Source organism: Sciurus carolinensis, chromosome 12 (assembly GCF_902686445.1).
Source record: "Sciurus carolinensis chromosome 12, mSciCar1.2, whole genome shotgun sequence".
NCBI lineage: Eukaryota > Metazoa > Chordata > Mammalia > Rodentia > Sciuridae > Sciurus > Sciurus carolinensis.
In genome coordinates, this window is record NC_062224.1 from 83,240,355 (window position 1) to 83,260,646 (window position 20,292).

The following is a 20,292-nucleotide window of genomic DNA, read 5'->3' on the forward strand; positions in this document are numbered from 1 at the left end:
CTACTAAAGTAGAATCATGAAATATAGGTGGGCTTTTTATCTTTTTTTATTCCCGGACAGTAAAAATCATTAAGGTTTGCTCTTAATTAGTTTAATTTTGAAGCTTCTAAATATTGATTTAACCTGCACTCCTTGGTACCTGCCACAGTCACTGAATTATGCCTATTATTGATCACAGATGGGAGCATCTCCTTCCACTGGTCCCCGGCTGGCATGCTGGATTCAGAAGGCAGGGGTGGGCATGGAGGAAAGGGAGCCTGTGCCCGACTGGAAAGACCTTCCTTCCCTTGAAGAAGGGCTGCTGAGCTGAAGCCAGGGGCCTGGTTTTTCTCTTGGGTTGACCCAGACCCAAGGGAGCTTGATTAAGAAGAAGCTGGGCTAGGGCTGTAGCTCAGTGCTTGCCTTGCATGCAAGAGGCCCTGTCCCATCCCCAGTACCAAAAAGAGAAGTCAAGTGAAAATCTCCCCCATTCCATTCTGATCTTGAGGAAGGAGGGGGCTGGAGGAGGAGGTGGGGTCGGGTTTAGAGCACAGGCTTTGGCACCTGCTTTGCTGGCTGAATGTCCTTGGGCACCACTGGTGAGATGCAGCTGGTCATCCCCACGGCAGTATTTTTGTGAACATAATGCTGACACTCTGGTCAGGTCCCTATCCAAGGCCTGGTTTGCAGTCAGACTCCATCAATGGCAACCGCTATCATCATTGCCCTCCCATTGAGAAAATGAGGACTAGACTTGGAAGCCTTGTCCCCATCACCTGTTTGCTGTGATCTTGGTCAAGACACTCAATGCTCTTTCCATTAAAATGGGAGTCTTCGCATCTGTGAGAATCAAATATGTCTTATTCATTCTGCTATAAAAGAAACCACAGCCTGGGTGGTTATAAAAACACATTTATTTCTCACATTTCTGGAGGCTGGGAAGTCCAAGATCAAGATGCCAGCATCTGTGAGGACTGCTCTCTGCTTCCAAGATAGTGCCTGGGACACTGCATCCTCACATGGCAGAAGAGAGAGAAAAAAAGGGACCAAACGCCCTCCCTTTCATAATGGCATTAATCTGTCCAGGACGATGGAGCCTCCATGATCTGAAGACCTCCACAAAGGCCCCACCTCCCGACTCTAGGCCACTGGAGACTGAGTTTCCAGAGCGTGAATTTGGGACCTACATTCAGACCACACAACACAGGATGGTGGGTGTGGAAGCATCTCACCTGCAAGGTGCATCCGTCTTGATAGATATGATTACTGATGGCTGTAGTCCTCACTGCCTCCTCTGCCCTGGTTCACCGCCCTCTGCCTGCAGTCTCACGTGCAGGCAATGACCTCTGGACCACCTCATTCACACTTCCAGGACCTCCAGGGATCTCTCCTTGGAATTCACTTCCTTTGTTTTCATCCAGGCTCTCAGCTCCCGGTGCAGAACATCTTCCACAGGCCTGCTGCCCCAGGCCACACTCCCCGTGAGTTTTTAAAAACAATTTCATGGAAGGACAATTTGCATACCATCGAATTTGCCCATTTTTTCGCACATGATGCAGTGTATTTAAGCAAATGTCCTCTGATTTGACCAACTTCCTACATGAGGTGGAGTTGTGGTCTCTCCCCTAGGTTGTGCCTTGCCTGTGACAATTTTGATACCCTAATAGGGAGTTTTCTTTTGTTTTTAACTGTGAGTCCCCACCTGTCTTCCCTGTAATTTGTATCCCTATCCCCTCGTGTGCATGAAGTGTCTAGTATACAGTCAGGGTTCTGTTAATGCTCCTTGGATAGAGTTTCCTTGTGGCCAGGACGGAGGAGGGTTCTAGAATATTCTGTCAGGGTAGTAACAAGCTCCTCATACATACATATATTTTTAAATTGAGCACTTCTAGGTGTCACTGTCCTTGGTGTATAGACTTGGACCTTGGAGCTTATCAGGTGTTCATCAAAATCACCTGCAGGATCTGTTCAGTCACAAGTTACTAGGCCCCACCCTCAGAGGCTCTGACCTGGGAGGGTTGGACAAGAACCCAAATCTGCATTTCTGACAAGTTTCCCTTTTATTGCTGGTACTGGTGGTCCAGGGAGCACAGTTTAGGAACCACTTATCTAGCCCAATCCCTTCACTTTGCCTATGAGGAGCCCAAGGCCTAGGGAAAGAAGAGACCCGACTGCAAAGTCTGTCTCCAGTCCTGTCTGTGCTGTGTCCCCTGCCGCTGCTTCCCCACCCCTGCCCTCCTCTGCTTCCTCTGTAGCTTCTAAGAAGCTGGATGAGGGGTGGAGAAGGAGGAGAGAGCTGGGTCAGGCGGGACTGGGGAGGGACTGGCCAGGGCAGCCCTAAAAGAGGTGGCGAGGACTGACAGGTCATTCTCACTGCAGTTAGTGGGGGAAGGAATAAAAAAAAAAAAAAAAAAAAAAAAAAAAAAAAAAAGCACCATCGGCCTCAGCTGCAGCCATTTATCTCGTGGCCTGCCCGAGACAGCTGACAGAGGGGGAAGGCGCGAGGCCTGCTCTAGACCAAGGCTCCTTCCGCTGCGTGATTTATCTCCAAGCTTCATCTGGCAAACCTGCTGATGAAACGAGTCTCCTTTTCTCTCCGCCTCATCAATTTTCATTCTGATTTCATTTTCCTTTTCCGTTAGAAGGGTTTGGCCTTTCTCTGTGTTTAACTGGCCTGCTCCCCATTCGCTCTGCCTCCCTCCCTGCCACGCCCGAGGGTCCGGCCCCCTGCACCACAGCCCTGGGAGACATGGAAACTCCTCACAAGGCAGCTCTGGACTCCCCTCTCACTATTATTAGTGTGGGGCCACCAAGCCACTGTGCCTGCCCTCGAGCAGCTTACAGTCAGAAAGGAGCCAAGCATCATCTTGGAGAGTGGAGGCAGCGAGGAATTGGTTAATGGAGGGGTACAGATGGTCAGGGAATAGTCACGAAGGTGCAGTATCCAATGAGGCTTTGGAGACAGAAAGGAATTCTCCAACATGCAATCAAGGAAGAGGCCCTCTGGGCATGGGCTCTGTGTGCGTGAAGGCCTGAGGATGGGAAAGAGCGATGCTTACTTCCCTCTGAAGTTGTCCCTTTTTCCCCTGCCCGGCCCCTAGCTCACAGGGATCCACTGTGGCTATGGGGGCACCCCAAGACCCTGACTATGGGAATGTAGAATGTAGCAGGGTCTACCCAGCACACCCGACTTGATCCCAGGAAGGGAGCTGGAGGAGTTCCTGGGTCAGCAGCTGGGCGTGACTGCCCATCTGGCTGGTGACTGTGGCCAAGGTGGAATGTCTATAGGATGTCATCAAGCAGGATGGTTAGAGGTCCTCTGTGAGCAGCCCTGTCAATCCTTGCAGGGAGCCCCTGGGAACAGAGGCTCTGTCACCTCCATGGGAGCAGCTGTAACTGGGTGGTTTATTGGCTGAGTGTTGGATCAGACATCAGGGGTCTATCAATGCACTGAGTCCTAGAGCGGTCCTGAGGACTGAAGGGCCTGGGGCATGCTTACAGTGACAGAAGAGGACAGATTCTCTTAGGAAGGAGTGTCAGCCTGCAGTAGAAAAACTCGAAGAGGGTTTCCTGATCACCTAGGTCAAAGCCAAGGTGTGGCCCAGTATCTCCAACAAATTGAGGTAGATAAGAGAAAGAAACCCACTGAACCCAGGTGCTTTATAGCTTTAGATTCCCGGGTGAGGCAGGTCTTTCCCCCATCCTATAGATGAAGAATCTGAATGAAGATGTTCAAGATCACAGGGCCAGCCAGCAACAGAACTCAGTTCATATTTTAACCTCTACCCTGAGCTCCCAGAGGGGCTGGTAGAGTGTGCAGGATTCTGGAGAGAGTTCCAGAATGGTGAAGGTTAGCACAGGATTATGTGAAGTCCAGGGGCCGAAACTTGACTCCGAGGAAAGTGTCTTCCTCACCCAGAGGCCAAAGATGGGGAAAGACTAACGTGGCCATGGAGGGAAGGACAGCAGGGTGTGTACCCAGGGAAGACAGGCATTTGGGTACAAAGACACCCAGGGGTGGCATTTGTCTCCTTGAAGTTGGCAAGGAAAGAGGTAGAAGGGTCAGCCCAGCGAGCCTACCTCCAGACGGTGGGTCCTCTGGGCTCCTGAGCTCTGAGACAACCAGCCCCTGCCCCCTGCCTCGTCTTCCTTGCCCTTCTTTTCTTCCTCCCCTCCTCCTTCTCCTTCAGATGTTCTGAGCTCCTACTATGTGCCAGCTTCTTGCAAGACTGGAGGCTTAGAGCACAGCTTCTGCCCCAGGAGCTCATAGGCTGCAGGGAGAAGCACCAGGTTCTGATGGAGGGACTTGGGCACCACAGGAGAGGGGCACCAGGGGTCAGAGACAGCTTCCCTGAGGATTGGCAGAAGCCCTGGCAGCGAGAGGTGGTGGGCTCAACCTGGCGCTGCTCTCCGCGGCCCGGCAGGCTGGCTCGGCTCCCCTGCAGCCTGTTTTGGTGCAGTGCAATCAGACGGAAATGACTGTGTGCTACCTGCTGGCGCCCTCCATCCTAATTAAGAAATAACGAGGCAGGCTCCCTTCCAGGCATCCAGCTCTCACGCCCTCTGCCTGGACCAGCCAACAAGTCCCTTCCTGCCCAGGCCCAGGAATGGTTTGTCCTGGAACCCTGGCCCCTGGCATCCCAGAGAGGAGGAGAAGGAAAGGCCAAAGGAAACCTCAGCCTTTGTCCAAGAGAGGCCCCCCACCTGCCCAACCCTGTCAAGTGAACTGTGGAAACAGAATCTTCAAACCAGGACTGGTGAATGAGACCCGCAGGGTCCACCCCGGTTCTTCACCTACTAGCTGTGGGTCTAGTCCCTCAGCTTCCCTGAGCTTAAGTTTCTCATCTAATGGAAAACACTTTCCTCACAGGGCCATTGGGGGGATGTGACAAGGGAATACAGTAACTATCAAATAAAAATCCTGGTATGTGGAAGCCCTACGGGAATGTCACATCTTTTCCCTAAGACTTTGCTGTATGTCATCATCCCAGTGGCCTCGGCGAGAGTTGAAGAGACTCGCCTCACCAAAAGAGATGCCCAGAGGCTCTTAATCACTGAGCCACACTCCCTTTTTTATATTTAGAGACAGAGTCTCGCTGAGTTGCTTAGGGTCTTGCTGAGTTGCTGAAGCTGGTTTTGAACTCGTGATCCTCCTGCCTCCTGAGCTGCTGGGATTACAGGCATGTGTCACCATTTTGGGCTGAGGATAATGGTTTTTGAGGCCAGGTGAACTTTGGCACTTTGCATCCTGTCCCATTATAAGTGCTGTGTCTGTAAAAGTGAGGTTGGGGAGGAAACTTCTCAAACAATGCTTAGTTGATGCACATACATCTTCTACTCCATTTCACCCTTTTAAAAATGCAGGCTGTACCCACTTTAAGTTGTTTTTGTGGCCCATTGGTGGGATTGGGTTCACAGTTCACAGCAGAATGCCCCAACCCCATCCGCTGCAGGGACAATGAGCTGCCAGGCTCTGGATACTCAGAAATGGGTAGTAATCTATGCTTACGTCACAGGGCTCACGGCCTGACTGGGCAGACAGACTAGCTGCCGGCTGTTGAGGAAGGCGCTGTGGGATCTGTTGGATCTCAGGCAGCACTGGGAGTGATTAGGGTACATCAGCAAAGAGAAGGTGGCATTTGGGATGGTGTGTTTGTTTTACAGGACAGCAGATGGAACCCAGGGCCTCCGCATGCTAGGCTAGCCCACTACCCCTGAGCTTCACCCCCAGCCCTGGGATGGGTTTTTATGACTCAAGAGGAGTTTGATGGTTGGACTTGGAGAAGGGGCATTGCAAGGTGTGGAAGAGAAGAGCAAGTTTGCCTGAGAGAACACAGCGTGCCTGAGAACGAGAGGGTCCCCCTGGAGGGAGCAGCAGAACACAAGAGAGACCCCTTTCTCTTTCAAAATGGAAAGAGAAAGTATGTATGTGGGGGGCGGGGGACAGCAGATCAAGATGGGGATTTCCAGTCCTGAGCCGTGGTGGGGGCAGAGATGGGACCAAAGAAGCAAGAGCAGGTCTGGCTGGAGGAGAGATTGACTTTGGGACAAGTTGAACATGAGGGGCTCTGAGATTGCCCAGATGGGGACATCTAGTGGGGGGAGGGGGCTAGGAGTATGGGGCTGGGACTCTTCTTCCCAGTCACCTCTGATTTGTCCTCCTACCCAGTGCCCCCAGAATTCTGTGATAAGAAGAGCTAGGTGCCGGAGGGCCAGAAAGTCACCAGGCCATCTTCCTGTCTCAAGGTGGCCTGGCACAGGCAGGCCCAGGTCATAAGGAGTCCAGCCAGAGCTGGGGCCCTAAGGTATAGAGCAGTTTCTAGATATGGGAACTCTAGAACGGGAAAGAAGGCTCAGGATCTCTTTCTGGAGACCACTGGTTACACGTGAGATCCTGAGAACCTGTGGCTGACTCTGAAGTCACAGGATGAACTCAGTGGATTTAAAGTTCCCCAGTGCCAGAGTCACCTAAAGCGCAAAACCCCTGGTCTCGAGTTGTGACAGAAATGATAGGGAACTTCAAAGATGAACTGAGTTGGTGACAGGGGTTGCTTACTGGCTGGGAGGGGGCACACTGGAACCTTCTGGAGGGCTGGGAGTTTTGACATCTTGATCTGGGTGGTGGCTGCACTGGTATCTACATACACAGAAATTCGTGAACTCGGGATTGTGCCCTTGGCACACTGCTGTGAATATTTTATAAAAGAAAGTATTGCAAAAGGAGAGAGATAAGAAGACGAAGTGAGAGGCCACCAGGGCGGGGGAGGGGCGGGGCGCCGGGGACTGAGACCCTTCCTGTGCCTCACTCCGGTAGTCCTCATGGCAGTTCCGGTTCCTAGCTAAAGCATTTGAAGCTCAGAGGGTTAAGTAATTTACCCAAGGTCACACAGCAAGCCAGAGAGCCAGGCCCCCCTGGTCGCAAGGCCCAGGCTCTCCCCCTCCACCATTCCTCCTTGGCGTAAGTTATTTATGGAATTCAGACTCTGGAAGACTAGATAAACGCTGAGGTCTCCTCCAGCCCCGAGGTTCTGCCTGTGCGTGATTAAATGAGAGGTGGGAGTGCGGCCGCTCACCTCCCAGGAGGAGCTGGAGGCCCCGCGTGCAGGTGGAGGGCCGGCCTTCCCCCTCCCGTGCTCCCCTCCCACCCAGCGCTTATCTGCTGCCGAGGAGGCCGGAGTTTATCAACGCTACACTCAATTATGCTGCCCATCTGTCTCCGCAGCTCAGGGGGACCTGGCACCGACGCAGCCAAGGCCAGGCGATCGATCACCGCCTGCCGTCCTCCCTCCGGACCCTCAGCTCCCAGGGGCTGGGCGGGGCACCAGGAGGGGAGGAGGGGGAGAGACTGCGAGCACCAGCGCCTCCTGGGTACGGGGGGCGGGGCCGCAGGAGCAGGGACACAGCTCCAGCTCCTGACAACAGTGCCTCCAGAACTCTGCCTTCAGAGCTTTGCCAAGGGGCTTAGTTTCACGGGGGTCCAGAGGATCAATTCCATACTTCCTGTTCCATCTGAGATGCTCCTTGGAGGAAGTGGTTCACCTGGGTTTGTAGACAAAGCCCTTCCAAGAGGATAACTGGTCCCTAACTACCTCCTGGCTTCCAGTTGTGGCTCCAGGGCTTCCTGTCTCCCAGCCAGCACTCACTGCAGTCAGAAGGCAGACAGGTGTGTGCAGTAGCTGCTGTTTGTCCCTTGGGTTCCATGCCTGCCCACCCCCCACCCCAACCCTCACACAGGAACAGAGTTCTTCCCCACATTGTCTTTCAAGGGGTTTACTCTAACCAGGAGTCAAGAGAGGGATCGAGGGCCCTGCAGATGGTAGTCAGGTAGATTTTCAGACCCAGGTCTGTCTCTAGAAGATTTTGCTACTAGACAGGCACCATGTGCCCACCTTTCGCTCAGCTTCTGTAAAGCAGGCCTTGAACCACCTCGTTGGTTGGGCTGGTGGGGCAGGTTATACAAAGACCCAGGGTTGGAATTCTGTCCCTGTCCGGTAGAAGCTGTGCAACCTCTGACAAGTCACTTAACCTTTCTGACCCTCACTTGCCTCCTAGGCAAACTGAAACTACGAATCCCTTCTTTCCCCGAATCCCTTCTTTCCCCGCACACAGGGTTGATAAAAGGATTAAATAAAATGTAGGTGTGATCTACATGTTTTCCTACACTTGGTGCTCTGGGGACACAGAAAGCATGTAAGACATGGGCCCTGCCACAAGGAGCCTGCACTCCAGGAGGGAAAATGTCCACGTGCTGGTCTGAACTCCTGATCACCCAGGAGATGATAGATAAAAGACAATTAGCTTTCTCCGCAGCTCCCGATAGGAATTGCTAATCAGCCTGCAGGCGTGGGCCCTGTGCAAGACAGCCGTAAATGGTGATGGCAGGTGAGTGGGCAGCTCCCGGCTCCACCCTGGAAGGGGCTGCATGCTCAGCAAGGAGAGGCAGGACTTGTCTGGGCCTCTGCCATGCCAGGGAGTCAGAGGGGCAGCGTGAACAGGAGCCACCCATGCTGCCTCTCGCTGGATCCCAGCGCCCGGTTCTAGGTTCCTGGCCCCTGAGGAGTGAGCTCTGCCTCACCCAGACCTCGCAGCAGCCAAGGAGGCCGGGAGTGGGAGCTGCCTGCAGTGGAGGTTTCCAGTGCTTTCTGGATCCCCTCTGTGTCATTGAGCACTGACTCAGCACTCAGAACAGAGGTGTTGGAGGAGGAGAGAGGAGCCTGACCCCGGCGGAATCTAAAGTTCCGGGACAGACTGGGGCCCTTGCTCTAGACCCTCTCCACCTGGGAACTGTGTTGGACTCAGAATCATTTTGTGGTTTTGGTGCTACAACCAGCATGGCACTCTTTGAAGCTGTGACATGTGATCTATTTCAGCCCATAACTCCCACCCACCCACTTTGGCCCCCTCCTGCCCCCCACTCCCAGCAGGTAAGCTTATTGGGAATTAGTTGAGTCCTAGGATCCAACTTATTTATTTATTAATTGGTATCAGGGATTGAACCCAGGGGCACTTAATCACTGAGCCACTTCCCCAGCCCTTTTTTGTATTTTATTTATAGACTGGGTCTCGCTGAGTTGCTTAGGGCTCCACTAAATTGCTGAGGCTGGCTTTGAACTCTCCATTTCTCCTGCCTCAGCCTCCTGAGTCACTGGGAGTACAGGCGTGCACCACCACGCCCAGCCCTAGGATCCAACTTTTTGTGTGCCCTAAGAAGCCCTGTGGCCGGAGAGCCTCCCAACCCCGGGAGATGTCCAGAGGACTCTGTGTAACACATCCAACCAGTGGAATTCTAGCAACAGTCTTCCACGTGAGGAAATGGATGCTTGAGAAGTCAAGGAGCTTTCCCAGGCTAGTGAGTGCTACAGCCAAGTTTTGGGTCCTGATCTGCCTGCAGGTGGTGGTCTGCTCTCTCATGCCAGGGCTGGACAAGTCGGTGCACGTTAATGTGGCAGAACCACTGACCTTAGGTCCCATTCCACAGCAGGGACCACCTCAGGACTCAGCTGGTTTCCTGCTTCCTCTCGGCCCACATTGCACACCATGAAATGCACCCCCACATCCCGTCCCTGACCCCATTCACTGGCTTGGGCAGCTGGGCTCCCCAGGCTTCCCTTGCACATGTGTGCTGACGTGTGAGCACGTGTGCACACGTGTATTTGTTTACCCTGAGTTCGACGTGTCAGCACACACACCCCTACGCAAACCTCTGTGCCTTTCAAGTCATGGCTGTTTTTCCCACCTTCAGAAATAGCTGCAGAGGAAAGTGGGAAGCCGTGGAATATAAACAGGCACACTGCTCTCCTGCTCCAGGAAGGGTCCTGCCTCAGCTGCTCCTGCCTCAGCTGCTCCCTCCTGGCTTCCTGGAAGCCAAATGGGGTGGCCAAGAGCCCCTCCGGAGAGTCGAGTGGTTGGGAGCTTGGAGGCATGTCGTCCCTTCTTGTGAAAGCTCTGGGCTTTCTGCAGCTGCCTGGCAAGGAGTCCTCACCCTGGGGACAGAACGGCCACCAGTCTCCTGCTGCAGCAGCCAGTGCACCCCCGGGTCTCGGGGCCCAAGGCAGGTTGGGATCAGACTTGGGGGCAGAGAAGCAAGGTGTAGCCAGCACAATCTCCAGACAGGTTGATTCCTCTCTCTTGCTGCGTACAAGCGTAGCAACTATGGGACTTGAGCCAAGGCCTTTGACCTCTTGGGAACCTCAGTTTCTTTATCTGCAAACTAAGAGTGTGAAAGCTTATCTCCTAGGCATGTTATGAAGGTTAAGTGAAATAAGACATTTAGAGTCTTCAAAGAGTCCTGGCCAATCAATGCTAGGTGCTTGACAAGTGTTTGTGTTTCCCTGACAACTGGGACTGAAAGTCCACCTGGAATCAGACCTCCACTCAGGAGTCAGACCAGGTTAAGAAGGAAACATGGGGTCTAGCCTGCTTTGTTTCCATCTTCAGTTCTAGGCCAAGGCTGGTCCTGCATCCAGGGCAGCATGGCCTGGTCCTGGGGTCTGAGAGAGAACCTGGGTTGGTTAACCACAGCCAGGAGGGAGGAACCAGCAGAGGCTTGATTCCAGATGAGGGGATGACCTTCTAGGGGAAGGGACTTGAATCCTATAATAAGCACTGACTGAAGATCTGTCCCGGGCTCCTGGCTTAACAATTGACAACAATTAGCAAGACAGGTCTCTAGCTGGAAGAAACTTTGCACAGGATGTGGTCAGGGCTGTGACGGTGGGGAGCATGGACACTGTTGGAGCAGAAGGTCAGTCCCTCAGCCTGCAGGGGTGGAGGGTCAGGAGAAGCTTTCTGTAGGAGGCGATGAACTTGAGTCTTGAAGAACAAGTAGGAGTTTTCTAAAAGACAATGAGACAATAAGAAGTGGTGGCATGTCACTGTGACTTCAACCTGGAAGATTTGTGCACAGTGGGTGAACAGGTGGTAACAAGAAAAGCCAGAAGTGGCCTGGCCAGGCCAAGTCACAGAGGTCTTACCAGCAGGGCTGAGCTCAGACCCAGGCTATTGAACCTATGACCTCTTGGGCTCCTCTGACAGCTATTGGAACAGGGAAAGTTCCTGTCTCCAGGGTGGGAAATGGCCACAGACTGAAGCAGTCCCCCTGACATACCCCAAGAAAGTCCAGGCATATTCCATGCAGGACCAGCCCTCTGTGGATGCGGGATCAGGGTCTGCTGCTGTTCAGCTACAAGGCCTGGGGAGCCCCTTCCAGATTTTAGAAGCTGGGCTTGTTTCTACCACCCCTTCCCAGTGGGATTTCTAGAAACTATCTTTTGTCTTGCATTTACCAAGTGAGCCAAGAAGGAAAGGAGGAAAGAGGTAAGAAAGGCTGAAGCATCTATTCCACATCTCTGTGGGCTCAGAATGACTTTGAAGACAATAATCCCAGCTCATCTGCTTTCCCTCCCAAAAACACTCCCCCAACCCCGCCCTCGCCCTCTCTCTCTCTCTCTCTCTCTCTCTCTCATCTCTCCCCCAGCCCTTCTCATTACTCCAGGACTCTTCTTGGAGGACTCAGTCAATTGCTTCCCAAGCAGGTGGTAGAAAAGGACACTAAAGCCTTCAGGACCGTAAGACAGAACCCAAGAAGCCTGGCTCCAGTCGGTGCACTGTTGCCCCTTTGCGCAGGGAGGCTGGAGGGAGCGGGTAGAGTCTACTTCCTGCTGCTCCTTAACCCTTCACCTTCTTCTTCCAGGGCTGCCCCAGACGGGCCATGGCGATGAGGGAGCAGGCCCAGCCCCGGCGCACAGGAACGAGAAGCCACACCCAGGAGGGCACAGAGTGATGCCCACCCATGGCCACATAGAATGACTGTCCAGGGACGGCGGTTCCCCAGGCCCTGGCTGGGCTGCTGACCCTCAACCTGCCAAACACGAAGAGCAAGACTGGACTCTACTTGTGGATGGTCCCCTGCCCCCCAGCCCCATCATGAGGCTCCTCGTGGCCCCCATCCTGCTAGCTTGTGTGGCTGGTGCCACTGCTGCCGTGCCCGTGGTGCCCTGGCATGTGCCCTGCCCGCCTCAGTGTGCCTGCCAGATCCGGCCCTGGTATACGCCTCGCTCATCCTACCGAGAGGCCACCACGGTGGACTGCAATGACCTATTCCTGACAGCGGTTCCCCCGGCGCTCCCTGCGGGGACACAGACCCTGCTGCTGCAGAGCAACAGCATCGTCCGTGTGGACCAGAGTGAGCTCGCCTACCTGGCCAACCTCACGGAGCTGGACCTGTCCCAGAACAGCTTCTCAGACGCACGTGACTGTGACTTCCGGGCCCTGCCCCAGCTGCTGAGCCTGCACCTGGAGGAGAACCAGCTGGCCCGGCTGGAGGACCACAGCTTCGCAGGGCTGGCCGGCCTGCAGGAGCTCTATCTCAACCACAACCAGCTCTACCGCATCGCACCCCGGGCCTTCGCGGGGCTCGGCAACCTGCTGCGGCTGCACCTGAACTCCAACCTGCTCAGGGCCATCGACAGCCGCTGGTTCGAGATGCTGCCCAACTTGGAGATCCTCATGATTGGTGGCAACAAGGTGGACGCCATCCTGGACATGAACTTCCGGCCCCTGGCCAACCTGCGCAGCCTGGTTCTGGCGGGCATGAGCCTGCGGGAGATCTCTGACTACGCCCTGGAGGGGCTGCAAAGCCTGGAGAGCCTCTCCTTCTACGACAACCAGCTGGCCCGCGTGCCCAGGCGGGCCCTGGAGCAGGTGCCTGGGCTCAAGTTCCTAGACTTGAATAAGAACCCGCTGCAGCGGGTGGGGCCGGGGGACTTTGCTAACATGCTGCATCTCAAGGAGCTGGGGCTGAACAACATGGAGGAGCTGGTCTCCATTGACAAGTTCGCCCTGGTCAACCTCCCCGAGCTGACCAAGCTGGACATCACCAACAACCCGCGTCTGTCCTTCATCCACCCCCGCGCCTTCCACCACCTGCCCCAGATGGAGACCCTCATGCTCAACAACAACGCTCTCAGTGCCTTGCACCATCAGACCGTGGAGTCCCTGCCCAACCTGCAGGAGGTGGGGCTCCACGGCAACCCCATCCGCTGTGACTGTGTCATCCGCTGGGCTAATGCCACAGGCACCCGGGTCCGCTTCATTGAGCCACAGTCCACCCTGTGTGCTGAGCCACCAGACCTCCAGCGCCGCCCTGTCCGTGAGGTGCCCTTCCGGGAAATGACGAACCACTGCCTGCCCCTCATCTCCCCCCGCAGCTTCCCCCCCAGCCTCCAGGTGGCCAGTGGAGGGACCATGGTACTGCACTGCCGGGCACTGGCTGAACCAGAACCTGAGATCTACTGGGTCACTCCAACTGGGGTTCGACTGACACCTGCCCATGCAGGCAGGAGATACCGAGTGTACCCCGAAGGGACCCTGGAGCTGCGGAGAGTGACAGTGGAAGAGGCAGGGCTGTACACCTGTGTGGCCCAGAACCTGGTGGGGGCTGACACTAAGACGGTCAGCGTGGTGGTTGGCCATGCTTCCCAGCCAGGCAGGAATGAGGGACGGGGACTGGAGCTCCGGGTGCAGGAGACCCACCCCTATCACATTCTGCTCTCTTGGGTTCCTCCACCCAACACAGTTTCCACCAACCTCACCTGGTCCATTGCCTCCTCTCTCCGGGGCCAGGGGGCCACTTCTCTGGCCCGCCTACCCCGGGGCACCCACAGCTACAACATCACCCGCCTCCTGCAGGCCACAGAGTACTGGGCCTGCCTGCAAGTGGCCTTTGCTGATGCCCACACCCAGTTGGCTTGTGTATGGGCCAGGACTAAAGAGGCCACTCCTTGCCACAGAGCCCTTGGGGACCGGCCTGGGCTCATAGCCATCCTGGCTCTTGCTGTCCTCCTGCTGGCAGCTGGGCTCATGGCCCACCTTGGCACAGGCCAGCCCAGACAGGGGGTGGGTGGGCGGCCTCTCTTTCCAGTCTGGGCATTCTGGGGCTGGAGCGCCCCGTCCATCCGGGTGGTGTCTGCACCCCTTGTCCTGCCTTGGAATCCAGGGAGGAAGCTGTCCTGGTCCTCAGAAGGGGAGACACTGTCACCACCATTGTCTCAGAATTCCTGAAGCTCGGCCAGTTCTCAGCAGTAAAGAAATAACTAGGACTACTTTTTATCAAAAGGGAAGCAATCTGGGCCAGATGCCCTGCCAGGAAAGTGGCATGGACCCACGTGCTTGAGGCCTGGCAGCTGGACCTGGACACAGAGGCCCTGTGGCTCCCAGGGGGTTTCCTGAGGCCTCCAAAATGTTACTCTTACCTTCTGGGGTCCTCTGCTGCACTATGAGGAACATTTCCAAGGAACAGGAAGGACTCTAGCTAGAGCCTCCCACCTCCCGTCTATCTACATGCCCAGAGGCTGTTGGGCCTCTGCTCGGTTGTCCCCTGCCTGTGTCCCCAGGCCGTGGGCCACAGGATGCACCCTTCCTCTTCTCTTTCTTTGTACAGTCTCAGTTGCTTGCTCATTCCCCTCCTGGGCAAGGGCTGAGGGAGGCCTCTCCTTCCCATCTCGGGGGACCACCCCAAAGTGGGAGTGACCCCAGCTGGGCCTGCAGGATGTCTGGGGAGAGGGATGCCCAGGAACGCATCTTGGCAGCCTGAGCTCTCCGGCGCTGACTTTCTATAGGCAATTTTGTACCTTTGTGGAGAAATGTGTCACCTGCCCCAACTCAATTCACTCTTTTCTCCTGTTTTGTAAAAAATAAAAATAAACAATAAAATAACAACGACGATAAGGGGGAAGGGAACAGAATGAAAAGGAAAGAATCCTTTGCCTTCTGAGCGTGAGGGAAGAGCTCTCTGCCCTGGGATTCTTCAGAGCCTGACAGCCGGGGGTAGGGGGGGCGCAGTTTTTCCATTTAAGTTTGAATTCTGGCCTCTGGGTCTGCCCAACCCCAGAGAGCCTCTATAGTTATAAGCAGGAGAGGGGACAAAGAGCAAAAGAGGCTGATGATGTCCAGCAAGGAAGAGAAGGAGGAAGATCACACTGCAGGCTAGGAGAGGGGTGGAAGAGAAAAATGGAGATGCATAAAGATGCAGAGAGAGAGCGGAAATTTCCATCACCAAACACGGTCCCCGCGTCTCCTTCTCTGATAAGCAATTAACATGCCAGTGCATAGGAAGCACTTCCCCTGCCTATTTCTAATTAAACAAACCCAAGAGGCAGAGTCATGCAGAGAATTGCAAATCATCAAGACAGCAAGAACTTTGGCTCACTGGGGCAGGAGGGGGAGTGGGGTGATAGAGGATTTGAGGAGGGGAAGACTGTGGGATAGGAGATTGCTGCGTTTATCTTTCCATTTCAGTATAATTCACAATGAACCTGGTTTGCTTTTGTGTGTGTGGTGTTTGTTTTGTTTGTTTGTTTTTTAACTGAGTGACCTCTGACAACCCAATGTGAAGAAGAACATCTGTTGGAAAGCCAGCGGAGCCAAGGGCAGGGAGGGCCACTGTGGGCCAACAAGTGGGTAACGCCAGAGCCTGAGGCCACTGGGTGACCGAGCTCTGTTTCTGAAACAGGCTGGGAAAGGAACGGGTTTCCCAAGACTAAAATAATGCCACTGCGAGCCTTCGGGTCCCCCCGTGTTAGAGAATACATGTGGCAAACTTGTTGGAAGCCAAGTTCTAAACCAAAACTGCAAACATATACCCAGATGTCAGATCAGGCCCAGACAGAACATCAGAGTCCACAGCCCCAGAATAATACTCACCAAAGGCAGAGGGAGAGCCAGCGGCCGCATCAGTAATCACCAAGAGCAAGGCTCTGGAGACGGTTAGCAGCGGGCTGTTTTAGAAGGCTCCGTCCTTCTGAGCAGGCCTCCCCTACTTGCACCTTCAATGGCGTCCCCTGCAAGACTTGTCACACAGATGAGCCAGGTCTCCGCCCCAGGCTCTCTGCTCTACAACAGATGGGTGAGGCCCAAGAATTTGCATTTCTAACAGGTTTTCAGGTGATGCTGCTAGACTAGGGACAACACTTTGAGAACCACTGGTGGTCAGTCTGCAGTGGCTAGAATTTTTCACACTTGCTCCAGGCCTCGGCTTTTTTATAGTCAGCAGAAGGCAGTTGGGACAGTCCCCCTGCTTCTTCCCACTCAGCCCCCATTTCAGTGACACCCGTTCACAGACGCTCTTCCCAGGGCATGTGGTCTTCGGGGAACGGTGCAGATCTTCCTACATCACTACATGCTCCCTGTCCCTTCCCACGCCCAGCAGACACTCCTGATACCTCCCAGGCTTCTTTCCAGATAAGCTTTGGAATCATCAAATCCACACCCTAAGCAGCACCATCATTTGTTGGAGCTGGCCTGTGGGATGTAACCTAATTGCTGTCCTCCATGATCAGGAAGTTCTACAGGGAAGAGGCAGGACAGGGCCTGTGTCAATCATATGAAGCCAGAGTCAGAAATCACTGTCTCTTTTCCTTTAGGACCATAAGCAGTTGTCACCTTCTTGGGCAGCCCACATTATATGGAGAATGAAAGTGCTGTTCCCCTAAATAAGCATCCCGAGCCCTGTAATGCTCCTGAATCCCATCCCCACTGCCAGCCCTAGACTGGGTTATAGCAGCCTAAGAAGCGATCCCAGCAGATCTAGAATCCCTTTAGGTCCCTTTAGGCTCAAAACACTTATAAATGAGCCCATGGTTAGAAGGGGTGAGGGGAAGTGTCCCCAGTCCCCCGGATCATTTGCTGCCTCTGACCTATCCCTGTTTCCCTCAGATTCCTTCCTTACAGATAGGAAACCAAGAGAAGCCTGGAGCCCCTGGGGCATGGAAGAAGTCACTCAACCAGGAGGATGTGACTTTGGCTCTCAGGCCCCAGGCACCGCTGCTTCCCCCGGGGCTCATAGCTGCTGGAGTTCTTGAAATGAATCTCTGCTTCTGGTGGGAAAAGTCATCATGGGGATTTATTCTGTCTCTCAACTGACTCCATGGGTCCTGAACCGATTGGCTACTTCAAGGAACTAAGTTAGGGGAGGTGGGGAGAGAAAGGTAGCCAGCGACCTCTTTTCTCCTAGAAAGGGAAATGGTGCTATAGAGACAGCCAGCTGTGGGAGGGAGGAAAGGTACTCGTGGGATGCTGTGTCCTGGAATCACTAGAAACAGAGCAAATGCAAGCCATCAGCCTCTCGCCTGGTGCAGAGCTGGACACGGGGTCCAGGTGTGTCCACCAGGAGGGAGGACAGTGAGACCCTCCCCTGACCTTGTCACAGCTCTATTAATACAGTCAGAGGTAGCATCTGCAGCCTTAGCTTTCACAGTAGATGGAACATGTGGTCAACTAAACATACTTGGTTTACAACAAGTAAAATATGATTAAGCCTGGTTTCTCTGTATAGTTGAGATGATTGCTTTTACCCGGCAGAGTGGCACATGCCTGTGATCCCAGCAGCTCAGGAGGTAGGAGGATCGCGAGTTCAAAACCAGCCTCAGCAACTTAGTGAGGCCCTAAACAACTCAGCGAGACTCTGTCTCTAAATAAAATATAAAAAAAGGCCTGGGGATGTGGCTCAGTGGCTAAGTGCCTCTGGGTTAAGTCCCTAGCACCAAAAAAAAAAAAGGTTTTTTCTTAAATCTTAAATAGAAAACTATTTCTGTTTGGATTTTAAGTCTCTGCTTACAGCCTATCATTTCCATCTATTGAGATGATTTCAAAACACACCCCAATTGTTGAGTATTTCCCTCTCTAATGCACACCACTGGCAAATTCCATCATGCCTCCCGCATCTCATCCACAGTCCCAACAGATGTGGAGCAGACCTGGGCCAGGAGACAGTTCTATGGCTCTCTACGGCAGCCTTCCCACCAGCCTGACATGGGGCCATTAATCAACATGTCTGGCTGCTCAGCCAGCTACAAACCACCTAAATATACCATCTAGCAGCCCACATTTCTGCATCCCATCTGCAGGGCTGTCAAGGCAGACTTCGTGGGAGTCTGTGCCAAAATGAGGATATAGTGAGATTGTGGCATTCCTGGGAACTCTCGGTCTAGTAATTGGATCATGGAAGTAGATGAGACTGGCTGGTCCAGGGTAGGGGCCCAAGTGGGACTTTCCTGTTCTTAGCACTGTAAGTCCCACGTTTCAGGAACTCTGGAATGATGGGCCACTCCAAGCCAGTGAGCTCTCTAAGTCTGCTGCAGCCATCTCTTCCCCTCCCTCCCAAGCAGCGAAGAGTTAATGAACGTGACTATGTGGTGGCCACCGTTCTACAGACAAAAATCCTGAGTCCAGGGACCTTGCATGTTAGTGAGAGGAGAAGTTGATGAAGAGGAGTCATAAGTAAAGATGTACAATGTGTTGAATCATCGTGAGAACTATGCAGAAAAAGCTAAGCCAGGGACAAGGAAGGGCAGTGTTTATATAGATGGTATGAGAGGCTTCACTGAGGAGATGACGTTTGATCAAAGACCTGGGGGAGTGAATCAAGCAGATATCAGGAAAGAGAGTTCCAGGCCAAGAGAATGGCAAGGGTAAAGGCCAAGAGCAGGGAGGCTGGAGCAAGTGGGTCTTCGGGCAGAGCGTCCGTTAGACAGAGGTCAGAGCAGCAGCAGCCATGACCCTGTTGGGACTTGTCAGCCACTGTAAAGACGTGGCTGTTCTTCTAGTAGGACAGAAAGCTGCTGGAGGGTTCCGAGCGGACACGGCATGATTCGACTTTGGGGTTCCCTCTGGTTGCTAGACAGAGAACAAAACGAGGAGGTTTGGGGTTCACAAGAGCAGAAGTGGAGACATCAGTTAGGAGGGGACCCTAAGATCCATTTATTCAATCTCTTCTAGCACTTTGCCAGGGCTGGACACTGAACAAGCTCTTTGTTTTCTAAGTCTACACTTTATTTTAGCAAATTGAAGGCACGTTACTCTCTCACAGGCTCTGGCCCCTCTCCACCGCCCCATGAGTCTTCAAAGTAGTTCTCGTTGCTCAAGACTCCACCATCGCACACCCGGACCTCTCCCGCGGCCTCATAACAGAGGCAGGAGCTGATTTAAGGTGGACAGGAATGACCTCTATGGCCTTCGATCCCGTCCAATTGTTTGATGTTAAAGCACATCATTCTGAGGGGACCGCAGCGGCATGAGCAAGTCACCATCCTGCCCTTCTGCAGCCATGCCCAGCGCTTCGTCTGGCCCAGGTGCCACATCTACATTCCTGATGGTTCTGTGGGTGGAGCCCTCCTGAGTTTCACCAGTGTCAGGTCACCCGTCCTTCCGCCTGCCCCGCATGGTTCTTACCCATTCGCACTATTCTCTCGCGGTTGCTCTTTGAGAACATCTCCTATCTTTTGTGGAATGGCACACTTACCGTGTGCCTACCACACAATGGCAGAGATGTCACATGTACCCTCTCATTTCATCCACTGCTACTTTATAAAGTGGATACTATTTTCCCCACTTTTTAGATTTAGATATTACAGCTCAGAAAGGTTGAATGATATTTCCAAGGTCACACAGCAAATAGGTGGCAGAGTCAGGATTCAAATGCTGTCAGTTCTCCTTTGCTAGTTAGAATCAACTTTTGCCCACGGGCTTCTTTTGCTTCTGACCTCAGATGTCCACGGGGCAAGTCAAGAGCTCATCAGAGACTGAACTCCATCTTCACCACTCTCCTCGGCTGCATTCAAATTCATACACTTTAAAAGTATGTCAAAAGGTTTTCGAGAACACTGGAACTTGTAAAATCTGTGTGCATTAGAGAGCTCCTGGGCAGCCACTTTTATTTTTAGACACTGTCCTCTTTTTTTTTTTTTTAACCCAGGATAATTTGTGACTTTATTGTCAGGACTTCAGTTTTAAAACCTCTTGGATGATATTATCTTGAGAACCTCGGTTGATGATTCTTTTCTCTGAAGTTTTGAGACAATTTGGTGGCACGAGTGTGACCATGCACCCTCGCCTTTTCATTCTCTGGATCCTATCAACTCTAAAATCCGGAAGTGGCAGAAATCAGTCAGTCCTCCTTTGCGGGTTAGAGTCAAGTCCACATCGGCTTTTGCCCACGGGCTTCTTTGGCTTCTGAGTTCAGATGTCGGCTGGGCAAGTCAAGAGCTCAGCAGAGACTGAACTTTGAGCCAACCACACAGCCTGCATGTGCCTAGAGGGTGGGTCCCCTTCACTGCTTCGTCTGACTTCTGGGCCTCTCTTACAGCAGGAGTTGGGAGATGTGGTCCCTGCCCTCTGCTTCCAGCCTGTCTCGTTCTCATCCCATAATGCCTCCCGAGCCATTCTCTCGCCCTCATCCACAGGCTGCTCTGCTCCTCCTGGACCTTCCGCTGCCCAGTCACAGCCGTGACCACTACCCCACCACCACCTCCAACGCCG

At 53.5% G+C, this 20,292-nt stretch overlaps 1 protein-coding gene across 1 annotated transcript in view; it reads left to right on the forward strand.

The window, feature by feature from the left end:
• The window catches only part of Lrrn2 (leucine rich repeat neuronal 2), a 60,549-nt gene extending 45,309 nt beyond the window's left edge, over positions 1-15,240 (forward strand). The window contains exon 2 of the mRNA XM_047519876.1: positions 11,672-15,240. Coding sequence (XP_047375832.1) covers positions 11,905-14,040 — 2,136 coding nt within the window. The 5' untranslated portion in view covers positions 11,672-11,904 and the 3' untranslated portion in view covers positions 14,041-15,240. The remainder of the gene's footprint in view (positions 1-11,671) is intronic.
• Positions 15,241-20,292: the final 5,052 nt, after the last annotated feature.